Here is a 22,194-nt window from a genome sequence, read left to right on the forward strand (position 1 = left end):
ACGGTAATTTGCCACCTCAAAAATTCCAACATGGTGCGTTATCCGTGCCCACCGCACACCGTGAAAATACATATGCGTAAGCAAACGCATGCACCTGCGTCTACAATGTTAAAGATAGGAAATCAAGACGCATGCGGATGTAAGCGTCAGAAACACTGCGGACACAATCGCAATAGTGAAACCAGCCTAACCGCTGCCGCTCACACATCACTATTATTCACACTGGTGTCTGACGCCTAGCCGGCTTTACGCATGTCTAGTTTGTGTTGCTACGTGCCCACCATCAGGAATCGTAGCATTTGGACGCAGTGTATTCTCGTTGCTTTCTAGTTCCCGCACTTGTGTTTAGGTCCGTGCAGATTTCCCTCATGCGGACAGTCTATGGGCTCGTTCCCACTGGGAATCCATTCGGACTAGTGCAATCCAATAAGGGTGCACACGGTCAGTAAACGCTGCAGGTTGGACGCTGCGTACACCCACACCGTCCAGATGTTACAGCACAGTGGATGGATGTCATGAAATCCCATGTCTACTATGTGTGCAGAGACACCCGCAGCTCACCCGTGGAGACGGACATGTGGTGCATCTCTCCAGACCGCAGCATGTCTATATATCTTATGGAGACGCAGCCTCCACAAGATAAATGTCATCCGTACACTGTATTGGAGGCTGTGAATCCCCACGGCTCAGTGTGCACATGCCGAACCAGCTGTGCCCAAAGCACTGCTAATACTGACTGTCTGCACACACCCTCAGAAACCAGACAGCACTAGGCCAGTGTTCTATGTGGGGCCACAAAGATCTGCCATTGTGCTCTCATGAGACTCACACACCGTACAAGTCTATTAGGCGATAAACATCTCACTGCACTCAGATCTCACCCGACTGTAGTGCGACCACAGCAGCCACCGGCAATGGAGGAAACAGAAACGACTTTCTCCGTCTCCTCCACACTGTGATTCCCTCATGTCGGAGGATTGGAGCACAGACTCGTGGATCACGCTCACAGGAGCCTAGCGGCATTACCACATCACATCCGATGCCAGACACTAATGGGACCCGACCTATTGCTGAAAATCCACAGAGGAGACTGAGCGTCTTCACCACAGAAATCACCATCCTGCGGCTCATACAGCCACACCGTGGGGAGATTACCCAGCCTCTCATAGGAGCACAGCGGGGAGTGTACACAGCCTCACATAGGAGCACAGCGGGGAGTGTACACAGCCTCACATAGGAGCACAGCGGGGAGTGTATACAGCATCACATAGGAGCACAGCGGGGAGTGTACACAGCCTCACATAGGAGCACAGCGGGGAGTGTATACAGCGTCACATAGGACAGCGGGGAGTGTACACAGCCTCACATAGGAGCACAGCGGGGAGTGTATACAGCATCACATAGGAGCACAGCGGGGAGTGTATACAGCATCACATAGGAGCACAGCGGGCAGTGTATACAGCATCACATAGGAGCACAGCGGTGAGTGTTTACAGCGTCACAGGAGCACAGCGGGGAGTGTATACAGCATCACATAGGAGCACAGCGGGGAGTGTATACAGCGTCACATAGGAGCACAGCGGGGAGTGTATACAGCATCACATAGGAGCACAGCGGGCAGTGTATACAGCATCACATAGGAGCACAGCGGTGAGTGTTTACAGCGTCACAGGAGCACAGCGGGGAGTGTATACAGCATCACATAGGAGCACAGCGGGGAGTGTATACAGCGTCACATAGGAGCACAGCGGGGAGTGTATACAGCCTCACATAGGAGCACAGCGGGGAGTGTATACAGCATCACATAGGAGCACAGCGGGGAGTGTATACAGCATCACATAGGAGCACAGCGGGCAGTGTATACAGCATCACATAGGAGCACAGCGGTGAGTGTTTACAGCGTCACAGGAGCACAGCGGGGAGTGTATACAGCATCACATAGGAGCACAGCGGGGAGTGTATACAGCCTCACATAGGAGCACAGCGGGGAGTGTATACAGCCTCACATAGGAGCACAGCGGGGAGTGTACACAGCGTCACATAGGAGCACAGCGGGGAGTGTACACAGTGTCACATAGGAGCACAGCGGGGAGTGTACACAGCGTCACATAGGAGCACAGCAGGGAGTGTATACAGCATCACATAGGAGCACAGCGGTGAGTGTATACAGCGTCACATAGGAGCACAGCGGGGAGTGTATACAGCGTCACAGGAGCACAGCAGGGAGTGTATACAGCGTCACATAGGAGCACAGCGGTGAGTGTATACAGCGTCACATAGGACATAGGAGCACAGCGGGGAGTGTATACAGCGTCACATAGGAGCACAGCGGGGAGTGTACACAGCGTCACATAGGAGCACAGCGGGGAGTGTATACAGCATCACATAGGAGCACAGCGGGGAATGTACACAGCGTCACATAGGAGCACAGCGGGGAGTGTATGCAGCGTCACAGGAGCACAGCAGGGAGTGTATACAGCATCACAGGAGCACAGCGGGGAGTGTATACAGTGTCACATAGGAGCACAGCGGGGAGTGTACACAGCGTCACATAGGAGCACAGCGGGGAGTGTACACAGCGTCACATAGGAGCACAGCGGGGAGTGTACACAGCGTCACATAGGAGCACAGCGGGGAGTGTATACAGCGTCACATAGGAGCACAGCGGGGAGTGTACACAGCGTCACATAGGAGCACAGTGGGGAGTGTATACAGCGTCACAGGAGCACAGCAGGGAGTGTATGCAGCGTCACATAGGAGCACAGCGGTGAGTGTATACAGCATCACATAGGAGCACAGCGGGGAGATTACATAGCGTCACCTAGGAGCACAGTGGGGAGTGTACACAAAGTTACATAGCACAGCGAGGAGTGTACACAGCGTCACATAGGAGCACAGCGGGAACATTTCACAGCGTCACATAGGAGCACAGCGGGGACATTTCACAGCATCACATAGGAGCACAGCGGGGAGTGTACACAACATTACATAGCACAGCGGGGAGTGTACACAGCGTCACATAGGAGCACAGCGGGGAGTGTACACAGTGTCACATAGGAGCACAGCGGGGACATTTCACAGCTTCACATAGAAGCACAGCGGGGAGTGTACACAGCGTCACATAGGAGCACAGTGAAGAGTGTACACAGCATCACATAGGAGCACAGCAGAGAGTGTACACAGCGTCACATAGGAGCACAGCGGGGAGTGTACACCAAGTGAACGAGCCCCCCTCCATGGATGAGAAGCCCCCACACATTCTGAGTGATCCCCTCCATGGATGAGAAACCCCCTCACATTGTGAGTGACCCCCTCCATGGATGAGAAGCCCCCGCACATTGTGAGTGACCCCATCCATGGATGAGAAGTCTCCACACATTGTGAGTGATCCCCTCCATGGATGAGAAGCCCCACACATTGTGAGTGATCCCCTCCATGGATGAGAAACCCCCTGACCCCCTCCATGGATGAGAAGCCCCCGCACATTGTGAGTGACCCCCTCCATGGATGAGAAACCCCCTCACATTGTGAGTGACCCCCTCCATGGATGAGAAGCCCCCGCACATTGTGAGTGACCCCATCCATGGATGAGAAGCCTCCACACATTGTGAGTGACCCCATCCATGGATGAGAAGCCTCCACACATTGTGAGTGACCCCCTCCATGGATGAGAAGCCCCACACATTGTGAGTGATCCCCTCCAAGGATGAGAAATCCCCTGACCCCCTCCATGGATGAGAAGCCCCCGCACATTGTGAGTGACCCCATCTATGGATGAGAAGCCTCCACATATTGTGAGTGACCCCATCCATGGATGAGAAGACCCCGCACATTGTGAACGACCCCATCCATGGATGAGAAGCCTCCACACATTGTGAGTGACCCCATCCAAGAATGAGAAGCCTCTACACATTGTGAGTGATCCCCTCTATGGATGAGAAGCCTCCACACATTGTGAGTGACCCCCTCCATGGATGAGAAACCCCATCACATTGTGAGTGACCCCCTCCATGGATGAGAAGCCTCCACACATTGTGAGTGATCCCCTCCATGGATGATGAGAAGCCTCCATACATTGTATGTGACCTCCTCCATGGACGAGAAGCCTCCACACATTGTGAGTGATCCCCTCTATGGATGAGAAGCCCCACACATTGTGAGTGATCCCATCCATGGATGATGAGAAGCCCCCACACATTGTGAGTGACCCCATCCATGGATGAGAAGACCCCGCACATTGTGAATGACCCCATCCATGGATGAGAAGCCTCCACACATTGTGAGTGACCCCATCCATGAATGAGAAGCCTCTACACATTGTGAGTGATCCCCTCTATGGATGAGAAGCCTCCACACATTGTGAGTGACCCCCTCCATGGATGAGAAACCCCATCACATTGTGAGTGACCCCCTCCATGGATGAGAAGCCTCCACGTATTGTGAGTGATCCCCTCCATGGATGATGAGAAGCCTCCATACATTGTATGTGACCTCCTCCATGGACGAGAAGCCTCCACACATTGTGAGTGATCCCCTCTATGGATGAGAAGCCCCACACATTGTGAGTGATCCCATCCATGGATGATGAGAAGCCCCCACACATTGTGAGTGACCTCCTCCATGGATGAGAAGCCTCCACACATTGTGAGTGATCCCCTCTATGGATGAGAAGCCTCCACACATTGTGAGTGATCCCATCCATGGATGATGAGAAGCCCCCACACATTGTGAGTGACCCCATCCATGGATGAGAAGACCCCGCACATTGTGAATGACCCCATCCATGGATGAGAAGCCTCCACACATTGTGAGTGACCCCATCCATGAATGAGAAGCCTCCACACATTGTGAGTGACCCCTTCCATGGATGAGAAACCCCATCACATTGTGAGTGACCCCCTCCATGGATGAGAAGCCTCCACGTATTGTGAGTGATCCCCTCCATGGATGAAGAGAAGCCTCCATACATTGTATGTGACCTCCTCCATGGACGAGAAGCCTCCACACATTGTGAGTGATCCCCTCTATGGATGAGAAGCCCCACACATTGTGAGTGATCCCATCCATGGATGATGAGAAGCCCCCACACATTGTGAGTGACCTCCTCCATGGATGAGAAGCCTCCACACATTGTGAGTGATCCCCTCTATGGATGAGAAGCCTCCACACATTGTGAGTGATACCATCCATGGATGATGAGAAGCCTCCACACATTGTGAGTAACCTCCACCATTGATGATGAGTAGCGCCCACACATTGTGAGTGATCCCCTCCATGGATGATAAGAAGCCCCCACACATTTTGAGTGATCCCCTCCATGGATGATGAGAAGCCCCCACACACGAATGGTGTTAGGAGACTTTACTGCCGTCAGACACAGGACTCATGGCAGCTTCACCTTGTCTTCTCAAGGACAATCTGAAGGGGCTTCATTAGTGGAAATACCTTTACCCCCATCCCCTGCAGTCCTCTCCTTGTACTTCTTGCAGTTATTTATTCTGATGAAGCCCCCATAAGGGTGTTTGGGACATCTGGAACAATAATAGTTTGTCACTTTAAGGCCGGAGTCACACTAGCGTACAATACGGATGAGTGCTGTGTGAGAAAACATCCATAGCCCTCGGCCCAGTGTTAATCTATGGGGCAGCTCCCATCACCGTTTATTTGCTCAGGCATATTCAGCGTGAGTGTAAAATCGAGACTCGGCCGAGACTCGCCAATGCAAGCCTACGGGTGTGAAAAAACAATTGCACAGCATCAGGACCATGCGAGATTAGCTGCAGCGGTGATGTGCGCTATTTATGATGCCAAAGCACTGAGCCTGATAGTCTGCAGAGAGCCAGCGCTGGGCCGTGGGAGGAGACCACCCGTGCGATTTGTTTTGTGACGTATATAAAAGCGTTTGGGGCCCACTATTCTTACAGTGGGGACCCCGTAACCCAATCTCCAGCAGTAAATGCCTTCTGGTGGAGGAGCTGTCAGCTGCTGACCCCCAGTATGGAGCTTCAGTGCCCAGGGGGGGTCTCGAGAATATATTCTTTCTTTGGACTTACGAGAAGTTATGTTGTCCCTATAGCCCACTACGCAGGATTAGAAAAATAAAAAGAAGCAATCTAAAGTAAACTTTTTTGGGCCATATTTTACTTGGTGTGGAGGTGAATGGGTTAAATGGGCAGGCCTTGACCTCAGCACCATGCAGATTTGATATAAGGCAGGACCGTCCACCTCTCCCCTCACCATGTCATACTGGGGCAATTACCTGCATGGCTCAGCTTTCTAAAAAGCTAAAAAAAAAAAGTCACTTCCCAATAAGCAGCTCAGCTCCCAAGTATCTGCTCCCCGTCCTCTAGAGGGGCACTAGCTGGTCCCTACTCCTCCCATTTTCAGTAATGGCTGCACCTGGGTGAGAAAATGTTGATCCTGCCAGGCAGAGTCTTTCCTTCCACTCATGATCCTGCAGAGACTTGCTCGCTGTACCCCCCTCCATGAAACCTCCGCACCATAGACTGCTGCCATGATGACCGCATCTCAAAACCTGCTGCTCCTCTGGCTGGTTTTGGTGGTCTCGCCCCCTGGTAGAGGGATGAATGGATTAAGTGCAATTATGAGGTCTCATTCTTTGCCATTGATTCGGACATTGATGGACCATGGGCCTCTGAAGTCTCACAATGCAGCGAAACACGAGCTTAGTGTTCAGCATTTACGCTTCATGCTGCAATTGTACAAGAAGTCTGCAGATGGCGATGGAAGACCGAGAGCCTCGAGGCGAGCCGGAGCCGCCGTCAGACTTGTAAGGCCTGTCGGTCCAGAGCCGTTTATTACGGGTGAGATACTGGATGAAGCCGGGTATGGCCTCATTCACACAAGTGCTGCTTTATGTCTGGGGAATGGTCTGTGTACTGGAAAGTAAAAGGCTACATGCACACATTGCGGATTTGCCTGTGCAATTTTCTGTGCGGATTCTGCATCTCTTGGCAGAAAACGCAGGTCAAAATCTGCGCTTTTTAATGCTTATTTTGTGCGTTTTTGTTGCGGATTTACTGTGAATTCTGTGCGGATTTCATGCGTTTTTACCCCTGCGGATTTCTATTATGGAATGGATACAAAAACGCTGCAGCTCCACACAAAGAAGTGACATGCTCCTTCTTTTAATCCGCAGCGTTTTCCACACCATTAGCACAGCATTTTTTTTTTTTGCCACTGATTTACATTATACTGTAAGTCACTTGCGGATCTGCAGCGTTTCTGTGGGGAAAAAAACTGCTGCGGATCCGCAGGAAATCAGCAACGTGTGCACATAGCCAAACACTGCGTCCGTGGATACTTGGTGACAACTGTACTTGATGTTTCAGAGATTTGGGTTTTTGTTAAAAGGAATTGAAAATGTGATGGATTTTGTGCCCCGCCCCCAATAAGACGTCTCCTCACCCTGGTTCCTCCATCTTGTGGACCTTCTGGTTGCTCTTTACACTTCTGCTGGTTCATACTTGGGATTTTCACTAGAAAAGATCATGGCTGATATTTATACTTTCCTTACCTTCTGACATCACGCCATACATAAACCAGGTCGGGCCAAGCCGAACATGCAGTCGAAACCTGGTGTATAAGGCTATGTTCACATGCAGCGGTTTTACATGTGACTTATGTACAGCATATGAGCATACAGTTGGCTCATGTGGATATTTGGCCATCTGCACGTTTAGGAGATTACACAGCCATTATAACCAATGTCCGGTCCGTGGTGCACGTTTGGTTATGATGCTGTGTAATCTCCCCAATGTCCGGTCCTTGGTGAACGTTTGGTTATGATGCAGTGTAATCTCCCCAAAGTCCGGTCCGTGGTGCACATTTGGTTATGATGCTGTGTAATCTCCTCATTGTCCGGTCCGTGGTGCACGTTTGGTTATGATGCTGGGTAATCTCCCCAATGTCCGGTCCGTGGCGCACGTTTGGTTATGATGCTGGGTAATCTCCCCAATGTTTGGTCCGTGGCGCACGTTTGGTTATGGTTATGATGCTGGGTAATCTCCCCAATGTCCGGTCCGTGGTGCATGTTTGGTTAGGATGCTGTGTAATCTCCCCATTGTCCAATCCGTGGTGCACATTTGGCTATGATGGCTGTGTAATCTCCCCATTGTCTGGTCCGTGGTGCACATTTGGTTATGATGCTGTGTGAGCCCAATGTCCAGTCCGTGGTGCACGTCTGGTTATGATGCTCTGTAATCTCCCCAATGTCCGGTCCGTGGTGCATGTTTGGTTATTATGCTGTGTAATCTCCCCAATGTCTGGTCCGTGGTGCACGTCTGGTTATGATGGCTGTGTAATCTCCCCAATGTCCGGTCCGTGGTGCATGTCTGGTTATGATGGCTGTGTAATCTCCCCATTGTCCGGTCCGTGGTGAACGTTTCGTTATGATGCTGTGTAATCTCCCCAATGTCCGGTCCGTGGCGCACGTTTGGTTATGATGCTGTGTGAGCCCAATGTCCGGTCCGTGGTGCACGTCTGGTTATGATGCTGTGTAATCTCCCCAATGTCTGGTCCGTGGTGCACGTCTGGTTATGATGGCTGTGTAATCTCCCCATTGTCCGGTCCGTGGTGCACGTCTGGTTATGATGCTCTGTAATCTCCCCAATGTCCGGTCCGTGGTGCACGTCTGGTTATGATGCTCTGTAATCTCCCCAATGTCCGGTCCGTGGTGCACGTCTGGTTATGATGCTCTGTAATCTCCCCAATGTCCGGTCCGTGGTGCACGTCTGGTTATGATGCTCTGTAATCTCCCCAATGTCCGGTCCGTGGTGCACGTCTGGTTATGATGCTCTGTAATCTCCCCAATGTCCGGTCCGTGGTGCACGTCTGGTTATGATGCTGTGTAATCTCCCCAATGTCCGGTCCGTGGTGCACATGTCTGAATAATGCGCTGGTCTGAACCAGCAGATACTGCTTTTCCTATTTTATTTGATTAATTCTTGTCTTTTTTTTGCACATTGTTGTGGGTTTGCAATGTGTTTTTCTTTTAAGTGACATGTGGGGAATAAAAGGGTTGACAAACCACAGGAAAACTACTGATCCGATGCGTAATGTTGCTCTGCCCGGGGCTGTGTTCACACGGATATGGATGGTTTTGTCTGGAACACATAGACTGTTTGGTGTTTTTATCTAGCCACTAACCATGGCCTTTTGATGTTTTTTTCCATCCATGTGTCATCCATTTGTCTGGTAAGCAAAATAAAATCGGTTGATAATAACGGATAGTTAATAATAATTATTGCTTAATAGGAGACACTTGGGAAATCTCAATCTGAAAAATGACCAGCAGATAAAAGCCGTCCTTTATTCATGGCCCCCCTCGTATCGTCTGGTTTGGTCAGTACATATAATATATTCCTCTGCTCTTTTTAATGAGATCATTGGTCCACAAAAGGATGGCCATATGAGAAGCCCCATGAGGTGACACGAGACGCAGCAGTGTGAATAAGCCCTCGTTCAGACAATGATTTTTTGCAAAAGGAAAATTTGGTCTGCGTTTCTTCAGTATTTATCAGTGTTTGGTCAGTTTTTACCATCATACATTTTTCTCGGATAAAACCAGAACTGTTGGATGTATCTCAAGCCTTATGTCCCTCACATCTGAGAGCGGAGCCATTGTCCATGGAGCCATTGACTCATATTGGAGAGTTGGACCTGAGTCTCTGGGAATAATCAGACATGGCCTCTCGTCTGCAGATAGGCTCCAATCTGAGCTCCTCACAGGCTTAGGGGTCTGAGAAACTCAGGGATGAAAAGAACAAACTCTGGTAAAAACCGGCGCTCTGACTCTGGGGTTCATTCACACATCCGTGTCCCTGTTATATCTGAGGAACGCACGGCTCTCGTCTGCCCGGCATCCTTGTCACATCCAGTGTCGTGTTCACATCAGCCTTGATAAATCCAGGCCTCCGGATCTGTGCACTGTCCCAGAAGAACAATGGCCAGCACGCAAACCTTTATAGCGCATGTGTGAACGCAGCCTTAGGCCTGACTTTATAATAAGCTGCAATTTCTGTGGTGCAGAAGTGATTTCCAATGATGTGTGATCCTGTCCTTAAAGGGAACCTGTCATGTAAAGTGACGCTATTTACCTGCAGATGCGGGGCCATAACCATCGCCATGCAGCTCGTTTCCATTTATGTATATTCCCATATTTCTCTTCTGTCCTCATAGGTAGAGATAGAGTTGTACTTGTGAATGGCACAATTCATTTTACCACATAGTGTACTGGAAAAGATTCCAAGTGTGGAGAAATTGTGAAAAATCCAATTCTGACATTGTTTTTTGGGAATTGTTTTTATGGTATATATCGTGTGATACAAATGACCTCCCAATATGAACCTGCTGATCAGTACACTTACTGGAGTCCCAAATCTGTCAAGTTTTTATTATTTTAGTGGTGAAAATAAATTGTGGGGGCTGTATCGCCATTTTCCTGTACCAATGTTGGTCAATGGAGCTGCATGACAAGCTTTTTTTTTTTTTTTTTGTGGGATGAGATGAAATTATTCTTGCTACCACTGTGGGATAAATGTGACTTTTTTTATTCCATATCTTTTTTTTTTTTTTTTTTTTACACTTCATTCTACATGTTAGTCCCTTTAGGGGATCACTGGTGCTGTATACCTGCAATCACGTCACAGACGCACTAATGGGTGCATGGAATGACGCCCCCTGCCAGCATGTTAAATATCCCATGTACATGGAGTGCATTTGACTTGCCCTGCGGGCTAGGGGTACTCGGTACCAGGTCCTGCGGTTCACAGGGGGGATGTCACGGTGGCTGCGACCCGGCCTGTGGCCCAGGGCGCCCATGTAAAAGGGGAAAGGTCTTTAAAGGGATAGCGTTGATGTTCGTGACGCCACCTGTGGTATTCGGTCAGGGTGACCGATGCTGCTTTAAGGGGTCTGCTGGGGTGATGTTATGGCAGCTAGATGGGCTTCCCAGTGTGTAGATGGTGGTATGGTGAGAGGCGCAGAGAAGAACGAGGACACAAGGTTGGAGTCTCTTTACCTTTTTACTGAAGACATCAGCATCCACAGTGCAGGCAGAGTCCGGCCAGTATGGAGGCAAATCCAGGTGGAAATCAGTAGCCTTCCCTTGCGCTGCAGTGGTGTAGTCCCTTACTGCCTATGGCTTCACATAAGGGTCTCACAGATGTGGTGGTTCGCTCTCTCTGTCCCCCGTATAGGATAGGACAAAACCCGTATGACTGGTGAATTGAGCCTGTTTATAGGGTCTCTTAGATAACCAGGCTCTGTGGATGTCACCGTGCCTCCTGGGTGTAGGTGCGGACAGGTGACCTGCAATTAGCTGTCCTGCCGGTTTCTGAAATAAGGCGTAGAGGTCCTTACTCCCTCGGTGTTCCGGCTACCGGGATTCTGCGCCTCAGAAGGAGGCAGCCTGTTCGGGGCTGGTCCCCTTCTGGTATCCTCTCCTTTGCTTCGACTTCCTTCACACTCGCTGCAATACAATTCTGCCTTTCAATGTCTTTCTGGGAGCTGCAGCTCTGAGGGCATGCACAGCTCCGTGGACCCTCAGACAGCTGTCTGGAACTAACTGAGCTGAGCTCAGCCAGCAACTGACTAACTTTCCCTACAGACTACCAGTTATATATATGTGGGGAGTGACCTAATAAATAGGAGCAGAAGCTCCCCCTGGTGGCCTGGAGTATGAAATGTGTTGCATGTTTGTGATACCTGGATGCAGTTATCCTTTCTTGCCTCCAAACGAAGCATCACTCTCCCTGAGAGAAAAGCAATACCACTGCGACGACCAGGACCCTGGGGTGCCACACATTCACACCTGCATTTCTCGTGGTATATTTCATTTTGTAAGCTATTATTTACCTGTCAAAAAGTGATGGTCTCACACAAACTATTGCATTTTTTAATGAAATCCATAATTTTTAACCCCTTTACCTCCGAGGGTGGTTTGCACCTTCATGATCAGGCCAATTTTTACCATTCTGACCACTGTCCCTTTATGAGGCAATAACTCTGGAACGCTTCCATGGATCCCGGTGATTCTGAGACTGTTTTCTCGTGACATGTTGTGCTTAATGTTAGTGGTAAAATGTCTTCAGTATGAAGTAACATTTCCCACATGTCTCCTTTTACATCAGTACAATTTTGGAACCCAATTTTTTTTTTTTTGCTACAGTTAAAAGTTGACCGAGTTCTCATTTTTACAACAAGATTTACCAAACCATTTTTTTACGGATCACACTTGAAGTGACTTGGAGGGGCCTATATGGCAGAAAATACCAAAAAGTGACACCATTCTAGAAACTGCACCCCTCAATGTGCTAAAAACCACGTTCAAGAAGTTTATTAACCCTTCAGGGGCTTCACAGGAATTATTAGGATGTGGAAAAAAATGAACATTTAATTTAAAAAAAAAAAAAAAAAAAAAAATTCAGATCCCTTTTTTTTTTTTAAATTTATTTTGACAAGGGTAGCAGGAAAAAATGGACCCCAAAATGTGTTTAATTTCTCCTGAGCATGCCAATACCCTATATGAGGGAGTAAAACCACTGGGTGCACGGCAGAGCTCGGAAGGGAAGGAGTGCTATTTGACTTTTTGAATGCAAAATTTGCTGGAATTGGTGGACGCCATGTCCCATTTGGAGAGACCCTAATGTGCCTAAACAGTGAAAATCCCCAAAGTGACATTTTGAAAACTAGACTGCTCAGGGAACTGATCTAGATGTATGGTGAACATATTGAACCTCCAGGTACTTCACAGAAGTTTATAACGTTGAGCCGTAAAAATAAAAAAAAATGAAAACATTTTTCCAACAAAAATGTTATTTTTGCCCCAAATTTTGCATTTTCATAAGAGTAACAGGTGAAAATGCACCAAAAAGTCTGTTGTGCAATTTCTCCTGAATACGCCGATACCCCATATGTGGGGGAATACTACTTTTGAGGCACAGTGCAAAGCTCAGAAGGGAACAGGCACCATATTGGAGTTCAGATTTTTCTGGAATGGTTTGAGGGTGCCATGTCACATTGGCAGAGCCCCTAACGTGCCAGAACAACAAAAACCCTGATCCATGTTGTGATGGTGTGATATGCTATGTGGGTATCATTTTTGTGTATATTTCTATTGTACTTATTTTCATGGTGTTGAGTTGTTATTTGCCATCTGATATTCTCCCCACAGTTCTGTATTGTTATCTCTCCACAGGGTCAGTGAATAATGTTGTTTGCTAATATGCTAATGACATGTTGACCTAGCTTGTTGAAACAATGAGCCCCTGCGACCCACCCCCCCTAACCTGTGAATGGGGAGGTGAGACACAGACCAGTCTTGTTTGGAACTATGAAGTGAACACAGCATGTCAGAGAGAGAGAAAGAAGGGAATATGGACTGTTATCCTCTGTGCTGGATTGTTGGATTTTTATCCTGTAACTGAACTGCATTTGTGTTCTGGAATATTTTATCCTTTGTGTGGTGGATTATATGGACCTTTCGTACTTTTGCCTAAATAAATAAAGTTCTTGGGATTGTTCACTACTCTCTTGCTCTGTTGATTGTGTGATACCGGAGAAGGAACCTGTGACACATGTGAACTCATTTTACAAACTACACTCCTCAATGAATTAATCTAGGAGTGCAGTGATCATATTAACACGACATGTGCCTCACAGAATTATTATAACCATTGGTCGGTAAAGAGAGAATTACATTTTTACCACTAAAATGTTGTTTTCTCTGTCCCCCATGACTGCACCACGGAGAGAGGGGATCCGCCCATCAAGGACAGGAAACCTACAGATAAAAAGGCGGTACCTCTCTCCCGCATCAGTTTGGTTTCATGTCCTTGATGGGGAACCTGCAGCAAGCCTACCTTAGAATCTTAGTGGGAATACCGGGGCCAGTCAGACCGATCCAGGCAGCGGGGGTTCCCTGCCTCGGCTGGCGTGGTTACCCGAAGCACCATCGCTAGGGTCAGTGAGCCTCTAGGGTGTGCAGGGAGTGCCGGCAGGAAGAGAGACCGCCGCTCCCAAAGAAGCCTCTTCATGGCGGTCGCCGGCAGCACACCACCACGAGGGGTCCCTCCGGGTGGGGGGGAAGCAAGGCCAGGTAACTGCTTCCCCAGAACGAAATCTGCCGCCTGTTAGCAGCGGGTTAATCAGCGTGATGTCCACAACGAGCAACAGAGAATGTTCATTTATTAAGAATTAAGAACATTCAGCAAACAACATGAGAACAGGATCAATCTGGTTTCTGAGAGAGAGATATGCTGTTACTTTTAGTTTCAATTCCACACACAAGAAGTGTGCTCACAGGGAAGGAGGAGGAGGAGCATCCTGTCTGTACATGAGGACTCCTTTTTTTTTTTCTTTTAACCTTTGTTAACAGATGAACAATATGCATGCAGACATAAAAATCACATCATATTAAACAAACAATAGTTGTTGAAATACATACAGATCAATATGCATTAGGCCAACACCCCCACTCAACAACTACTTATTCTGTCAGTCCCATAGTGGTTCTCAATTCTTGGAACCTAGGTCGTGGCAATGATCCACTTTGTTCTTTCATGGGCGGGTAGTTTCTGCATTTCATCCCATGACTGTGGCTCTGACTCTGTAGTGTCCTTACAGCGTAGGAGAAACGTTTAGCTGGTATTCCTTTGCTTGATCTTGACGACCGTCTGATTTCAGGTTCACTTAGGCCTTTTGTTGTTCCTTCAGTGGTTGAAGAGTCCAGCCAGACTTCTACATTCTTTTCTTCATTGTCTTGTAATTGTGATTGAGATTGTTGTTGTTGCTTCATCTGGACTACTGGCATAATGTCATAAAACTTGGGGGACATGAAGTTTTCATCAAACACTACATCTTTACTTATTGTGACCTTGTTTGTCTCTGGGTGTAGAATTCTATAACCTTTCTGGGTTTCACTGTAGCCTACCAGGATGCCTTCCTTGGCATGAGATTCCCACTTAGTTCGTTTTTTTCTTTGGGAACATGTGCAAATGCTTTACTTCCGAAAATCCTTATGTGTTGTAGTTTTGGTTTTGTACCATTCCATTGCTCAAATGGAGTTTTCTCTGTCGCTTTACTTGGTAGTCTGTTCTGAAGATAACAAGCTGTCATAAAGCTTCGCCCCAATATACTGTAGGCAAATTTGCATCAAATAACATACTCCTTGCACTTTCACAGAGTGTCCGGTTTCTTCTTTCTGCTACACCATTTTGCTCAGGGTTGTATGGTACAGTAGTTTGAAATATGATTCCATTTTTCTTTAAAATGCTCTGCGTTTCATTACTTGTATACTCGGTTCCATTATCTGCACGTAACGTTTTTGGCATTCTTCCAAACTTGTTATGTACTTCAGCTAGATATATTCCAAGTTTCTCTGGAACTTCATTTTTGCTGTGAAGTAAATAGACAACTGTATATCTTGAATTGTCATCAATAAATGTAAGAAAATATCTCTTCTCTCCAGGGGTCTGAGTACGCATTGGACCACAGATATCCGTGTGTACTAAATCTAGGGGTTGTTCTGTTCTTGTAGTACTTTTCTTAGGAAAGGCCTTTCTGGACATTTTCCCTTTGATACAGCTGGAACACTTCATTGTCTGATTACATGAATCAATTGTAATATTGTCAGCTAATTGTTCTTGAAATAACTTTCTTATTGCTTCTGGGTCTCTATGCGCAAGCCGCCTGTGCCATACATGAATACAGTTCTTGTGCAGTTCTTGCTTGACTGTGCATGCACACTCTTTACATTTCAACTGATACAGTTCATCTCTGATTTTTCCTTTTGCTAATGTGTGACCCTCTTTTGAGATGATGCAGCTATCTTCCTTAAATGTAACTTCATTACCCTGTTTTGTGAGCTTTTTCACAGATAACAGATTACTTTCAAGACTAGGCACATATAGTGCATCTTTTACATGGATCCTTCTACTTTGTGTTGCAGAGATGTTACAATCAATATAACCGTCTCCTATGCCTTCTGAGTTCATGCACTGACCGTTCGCCATTATCACTTTCTCTGACTTACTTTGGATAAGTTTAGTAAAGAAGTCTGTCATTGGTCATGTGACTGGTTGCACCAGAATCTATACACCACGCATGCTTTGATTTAAATGCATTGACTGATGTGAATGCAGCTTCAGTATTCACTGAATCATTGCTTTCAGATACAGCACTCTTAACTCTCTGTTGACTGTTTTGCTTTTTCAGCTGATTCATTTTAGCTTTCCAGACTCTGCATTCAGCCTTTAAATGACCTGGCTTCTTGCATACAAAACATTCACGTGTCTCTTTAGGGTGGTTTCTGCTGGTGGGCACACCCTGTGTTTGTAAAGCAGTTTCCTTGTTACATGTTTTGCTGCTCACATTTTCAGCTTTTCTCTTATATTCATCTACAATCTTTCCTCTGACTTACTCCAATGTAAGCTCATCATCTGGGCGTGCATGTAATGCTGTTACAAGCGTATCATAGCTTTCTGGGAGACCACTAAGTAATAGTGCTGCTACATTGAAGTCGTTCATATCTTCCCCAATGCCCCGCAGGCGCTCTACAGTCTCTAGAGTATTTCTAATGTAGTCCTGCATGTCCTGGTCATTGTGCAGCTTAGACTGGTACAGCGTTCTCATTAGATAGAGTTTATTACTTAAATTTATTCTCTCATGTACTTTCTGCAGCTGCTGCCACATTTCCTTTGCAGATTCACACTTGCACACATGCACAATCTGATCATCCTCTATACTGAGTGATATGGTGCTCTGTGCTTTCTGATCCATTTCTAGACATTCCTGTGGTACTGGGTCAGGCTTAGGGTCCTGAGTGTATTTCCACGTACCTTCTCTTATCAGCAGCATCTTCACCTTGAATTTCCAGGATTGGTAGTTCTGGTTATTCAGGCTTGGCACTGTAAACTTTGTTGAGTTGCTGCTGGCGGCCATTTTACTTCTTCTCAGTTTGCTGTTGTCTTTCTATCTCTGTACTCTGCAGGTTTGGGATTGCCTTGACTTCTGGGCCCATAACCTGTTAGCAGCGGGTTAATCAGCGTGATGTCCACAACGAGCAACAGAGAATGTTCATTTATTAAGAACTAAGAACATTCAGCATACAACATGAGAACAGGATCAATCTGGTTTCTGAGAGATATGCTGTTACTTTTAGTTTCAATTCCACACACAAGAAGTGTGCTCACAGGGAAGGAGGAGGAGGAGCATCCTGTCTGTACATGAGGACTCCTTTTTTTTTTTTCTTTTAAACTTTGTTAACAGATGAACAATATGCATGCAGACATAAAAATCACATCATATTAAACAAACAATAGTTGTTGCAATACATACAGATCAATATGCATTAGGCCAACACCGCCACTGGGACTCCCGGAGGCCATGAACCAGGAAGTGCATGTGTGGCGCCCCAGGGTCCTGGTCGTCACAGTGGTATTGCTTTCCCAGGGAGAGTGATGCTTCGATTGGAGGCAAGGAAAGATAACTGCATCCAGGTACCACAAACATGCAACGCTTCACACTCCAGGCCACCAGGGGGAGCTTCTGATCCTATTTACTAGGTCACTCCCCATATATATATAACTGGTAGTCTGTAGAGAAAGTTAATGAGTTCCAGACATCCCTCTGAGGAGGACAGAGGGTCAACGGAGCTGTGCATGCCCACAGAGCTGCAGCTCCCAGAAAGACATTTTGAAGGCCGAATTGTTTGCAGCAAGCGTACAGGAGAGGATACCAGAAGGGGACCAGCCCCAATCAGGCTGCCTCCTTCTGAGGCGCAGAGAACGGTAGCCGGAACACCAAGGTTGTAAGGACCTCTATGACTTACATAAGACACCGGCAGGACAGCTGAACTCCACGTTACCTGTCTGCACCTACACCCAGGAGGCATGGTGACACCCCACAGAGCCGGGTTATCTAAGAGACCCTATAAACAGGCTCAAGTCACCAGTCATACGGGTTTTGTGCTATCCTATACGGGGGACAGAGAGAGAGTGAAACGCCACATCTGTGAGGACCTCACAAGAGGCTTAGCAGTAAGGGACTACACCACTACAGTGCAAGGGAAGGCTATTGATTTCCACCTGGACAAGGGGACTCTGGACTTGCCTCCAAAGCAGCTGGACTCTGCTTGCCCGGTGGTCTGGTGCTCTGGACTGTGGATGCTGAAGTCTTCAGTAAAATGTAAAGAGACTGCAACCTTGTGTCCTCGTTCTTCTCTGCGCCTCTCACCATAACATAATCTACACACCGGGAAGCCCTGGGGATATACTTCACCTGTGGGTAGGTATACCATCTAGCTGCCATAACATCACCCCAGCGGACCCCTTAAAGCAGCATCGGTCACCCTGAACGAATACCACAGGTGGCGTCATGAACATAAACTTTATCCCTTTAAAGACCTTTCCCTTTTACATGGACGTCCCAGGGCCACGGACCGGGTCAGCCACCGTGACATCCCCCCTGTGAACCGCAGGACTCGGTACCGAGTACCCCCTTGCCCTGACGAGGCACGATCCTTTACTGGGGCGGGCCACTGCAAAGCACCACTGGGTCCGGTTAGTGCGAATGCGCAGGCACGATGATGCGGTTAGGTGCAAAGCATGACTGGGTAACCGGTCAGCGCGCACATGCAGGGCATAATGGCACCTGCGTGAGGCAGGACTGGATAATCCAGCCATAAATTATTTTAAGGGAATAGTACTCTGGCTGGATGCTTCTAATGGAGCTCGGCCAGTGTTCCCCAGGAGCCATGAGCGACCCAGACTAGCCGGAATGAAGATCCCCACAAGCCAGGTCACCACCTCAGCCGCTGCAGCAAAAACGGCGACCACAGGCAAAGAAGATACAGGCTTCTCATCACCAACAACATGACACCACTGTGAGGCCCCACAATGGGATTTAAATTTAGTCCTCACAGCCCTAACTAAATCTCCCTTTGAACCCTTGGCGGACGCTCCCTTGAGAATTCTATCCGTCAAAATCTCCCTATCGGTTGCTCTTACTTCAGCACGCAGGGTCAGTGACATTCAAGCTTTATCAGCTGGCCCCCCTTTTATGCAGATCTTGGATGATAGGGTTGTTCTCAAGACAGACCCCGCTTACCTCCGGAAAGTAGCCTCTCGTTTCCTCAGATCACAGGAAATTTCCCTTCCCTCCTTTTGCCCGAACCCCAAAAATGAGGTGGAAAAACCCTTAGGCCGGCGTCACACTGGCGAGTTTTACGGACGTAAGAGCGCAGAAACTACGTCCGTAAAACTCGCATAACATACGGCACAATTATTCTCAATGGGGCTGCTCCTATCAGCCGTATATTACGGTTCAGTATTATACGGCTTTCTACGGCCGTACAAAATCGCAGCATGCTGCGTTTGTCAGCGTATTACCCAAAAAATATCGCCAATGAAAGTCTATGGGGGCGAGAAAAATACGGATTCCACACGGACCAGCAGTGTGACTTGCGAGAAATACGCAGCGGTGTTAGTGAAAAGTCGGTAATTCAATTGCCGGCTTTTCATTTCTCCTGCACAAACCCGACAGGATATGAGACATGGTTTACATACAGTAAACCATCTCATATCCCCATTTTTTTTGGCATATTCCACACTACTAATGTTAGTAGTGTGTATGTGCAAAATTTCAGCGCTGTAGCTGCTAAAATAAAGGGTTAAATGGCGGAAAAAATTGGCGTGGGCTTCCGCGCAATTTTCTCCGCCAGAATGGTAAAGCCAGTGACTGAGGGCAGATATTAATAGCCAGGAGAGGGTCCATGGTTATTGGCCCCCCCGTGGCTAAAAACATCTGCCCCCGGCCACCCCAGAAAAGGCACATCTGGAAGATGCGCCTATTCTGGCACTTGGCCACTCTCTTCCCACTCCCTGAAGCAGTGGGATATGGGGTAATGAAGGGTTAATGCCACCTTGCTATTGTAAGGTGACATTAAGCCAGATTAATAATGGAGAAGCGTCAATTATGTCACCTATCCATTATTAATCCAATTGTATGAAAGGGTTAAAAAACACACACACACACACACACATGATTTAAAAGTATTTTAATGCAATAAACACAGCGGTTGTTTTAATAATTTATTGCTCGCTCAATCCATCAGCAACACCCTCGCTTGGAAAAATAATAAACGCACAAGATACATACCTTCTGATGTCCTATCACATCCAATGAGGAAATCCATCTGAAGGGGTTAACTAATATTACAGGCATGAGCTGCGATAAACCACTCGCTCGTGCCTGTAATCCCCGGGTGCTGAAAGGAAAGCTGGATCTGTACTTACTTACCTTCAGTCGCGGTGATGCGCCCCTGCTGGATATTCTCATGAACTGCAGCCTGGGAACTTTTTCCCACGCTCCAGGTCATATGAGGACATCCACCAGGGGGCGCATCACCGCGACTGAAGGAAATGTAGGTCAATGACCCACATTTCCCTCATTCGCCGGGGATTACAGGCACGGAGCACAGCTGCATTTGCAGGGCTCCTGCCTGTAAAATATTTTAACCCCTTCAGATGGATTACCTCGTGGGACGTGACGGTTCAGCTGAGGGTATGTATCTTGTGCGTTTATTATTTTTCCAAGCGAGGGTGTTGCTGATGGATTGAGAGAGCAATAAATTATTAAAACAACCGCTGTGTTTATTGCATTAAAATACTTTTAAATCATGTGTGTGTGTGTGTGTGTTTTTTAACCCTTTCATACAATTGGATTAATAATAGATAGGTGTCATAATTGACGCCTCTCCATTATTAATCTGGCTTAATGTCACCTTACAATAGCAAGGTGGCATTAACCCTTCATTACCCCATATCCCACCGCTACAGGGAGTGGGAAGAGAGTGGCCAAGTGCCAGAATAGGCGCCTCTTACAGATGTGCCTTTTCTGGGGTGGCTGGGGGCAGATGTTTTTAGCCACGGGGGGGGGGGGGCAATAACCATGGACCCTCTCCTGGCTATTAATATCTGCCCTCAGTCACTGGCTTTACCATTCTGGCGGAGAAAATTGCGCGGAAGCCCACGCCAATTTTTTCCGCCATTTAACCCTTTATTTTAGCAGCTACAGCGCTGAAATTTTGCACATACACACTACTAACATTAGTAGTGTGGAATATGCAAAAAAAATGGGGATATGAGATGGTTTACTGTATGTAATCATGTCTCATATCCTGTCGGGTTTGTGCAGGAGAAATGAAAAGCCGGCAATTGAATTACTGGCTGTTCACAGATATCGCGCTGAATGAAATCTAAATACAGAATATATATATATATATATATATATATATATATATACACTCACCGGCCACTTTATTAGGTACACCATGCTAGTAACGGGTTGGACCCCCTTTTGCCTTCAGAACTGCCTCAATTCTTCGTGGCATAGATTCAACAAGGTGCTGGAAGCATTCATCTTCTACTGTCCAATTTCGATGAGCTTGTACAAATTGTAGCCTCAGTTTCCTGTTCTTAGCTGAAAGGAGTGGTACCCGGTGTGGTCTTCTGCTGCTGTAGCCCATCTGCCTCAAAGTTCGACGCACTGTGCGTTCAGAGATGCTCTTAGGCCTACCTTGGTTGTAACGGGTGACGATTTGAGTCACTGTTGCCTTTCTATCAGCTCGAACCAGTCTGCCCATTCTCCTCTGACCTCTGGCATCAACAAGGCATTTCCGCCCACAGAACTGCCGCTCACTGGATTTTTTCGGACCATTTTCTGTAAACCCTAGAGATGGTTGTGCGTGAAAATCCCAGTAGATCAGCAGTTTCTGAAATACTCAGACCAGCCCTTCTGGCACCAACAACCATGCCACGTTCAAAGGCACTCAAATCACCTTTCTTCCCCATACTGATGCTCGGTTTGAACTGCAGGAGATTGTCTTGACCATGTCTACATGCCTAAATGCACTGAGTTGCCGCCATGTGATTGGCTGATTAGAAATTAAGTGTTAACAAGAAGTTGGACAGGTGTACCTAATAAAGGGGCCAGTGAGTGTGTGTGTGTATATGTATATGTATATATATATATATATATATATATATATATATATATATATATATATATATATATATATATATATATATATATATATATATATATATATATATATATATATATATATTACTGTATATATGTTTTAATGAACATTTGAGCACATAAATCCATTAG

General features: G+C 47.2%; 1 protein-coding gene across 1 annotated transcript in view; it reads left to right on the forward strand.

The window, feature by feature from the left end:
* The first annotated feature begins 6,210 nt into the window (after positions 1 to 6,210).
* The window catches only part of BMP15 (bone morphogenetic protein 15), a 36,677-nt gene continuing 20,693 nt past the window's right edge, over positions 6,211 to 22,194 (forward strand). Inside the window, exon 1 of the mRNA XM_077283320.1 lies at positions 6,211 to 6,824. Coding sequence (XP_077139435.1) covers positions 6,515 to 6,824 — 310 coding nt within the window. The 5' untranslated portion in view covers positions 6,211 to 6,514. The remainder of the gene's footprint in view (positions 6,825 to 22,194) is intronic.

Source organism: Ranitomeya variabilis, chromosome 2, assembly GCF_051348905.1.
Source record: "Ranitomeya variabilis isolate aRanVar5 chromosome 2, aRanVar5.hap1, whole genome shotgun sequence".
NCBI lineage: Eukaryota > Metazoa > Chordata > Amphibia > Anura > Dendrobatidae > Ranitomeya > Ranitomeya variabilis.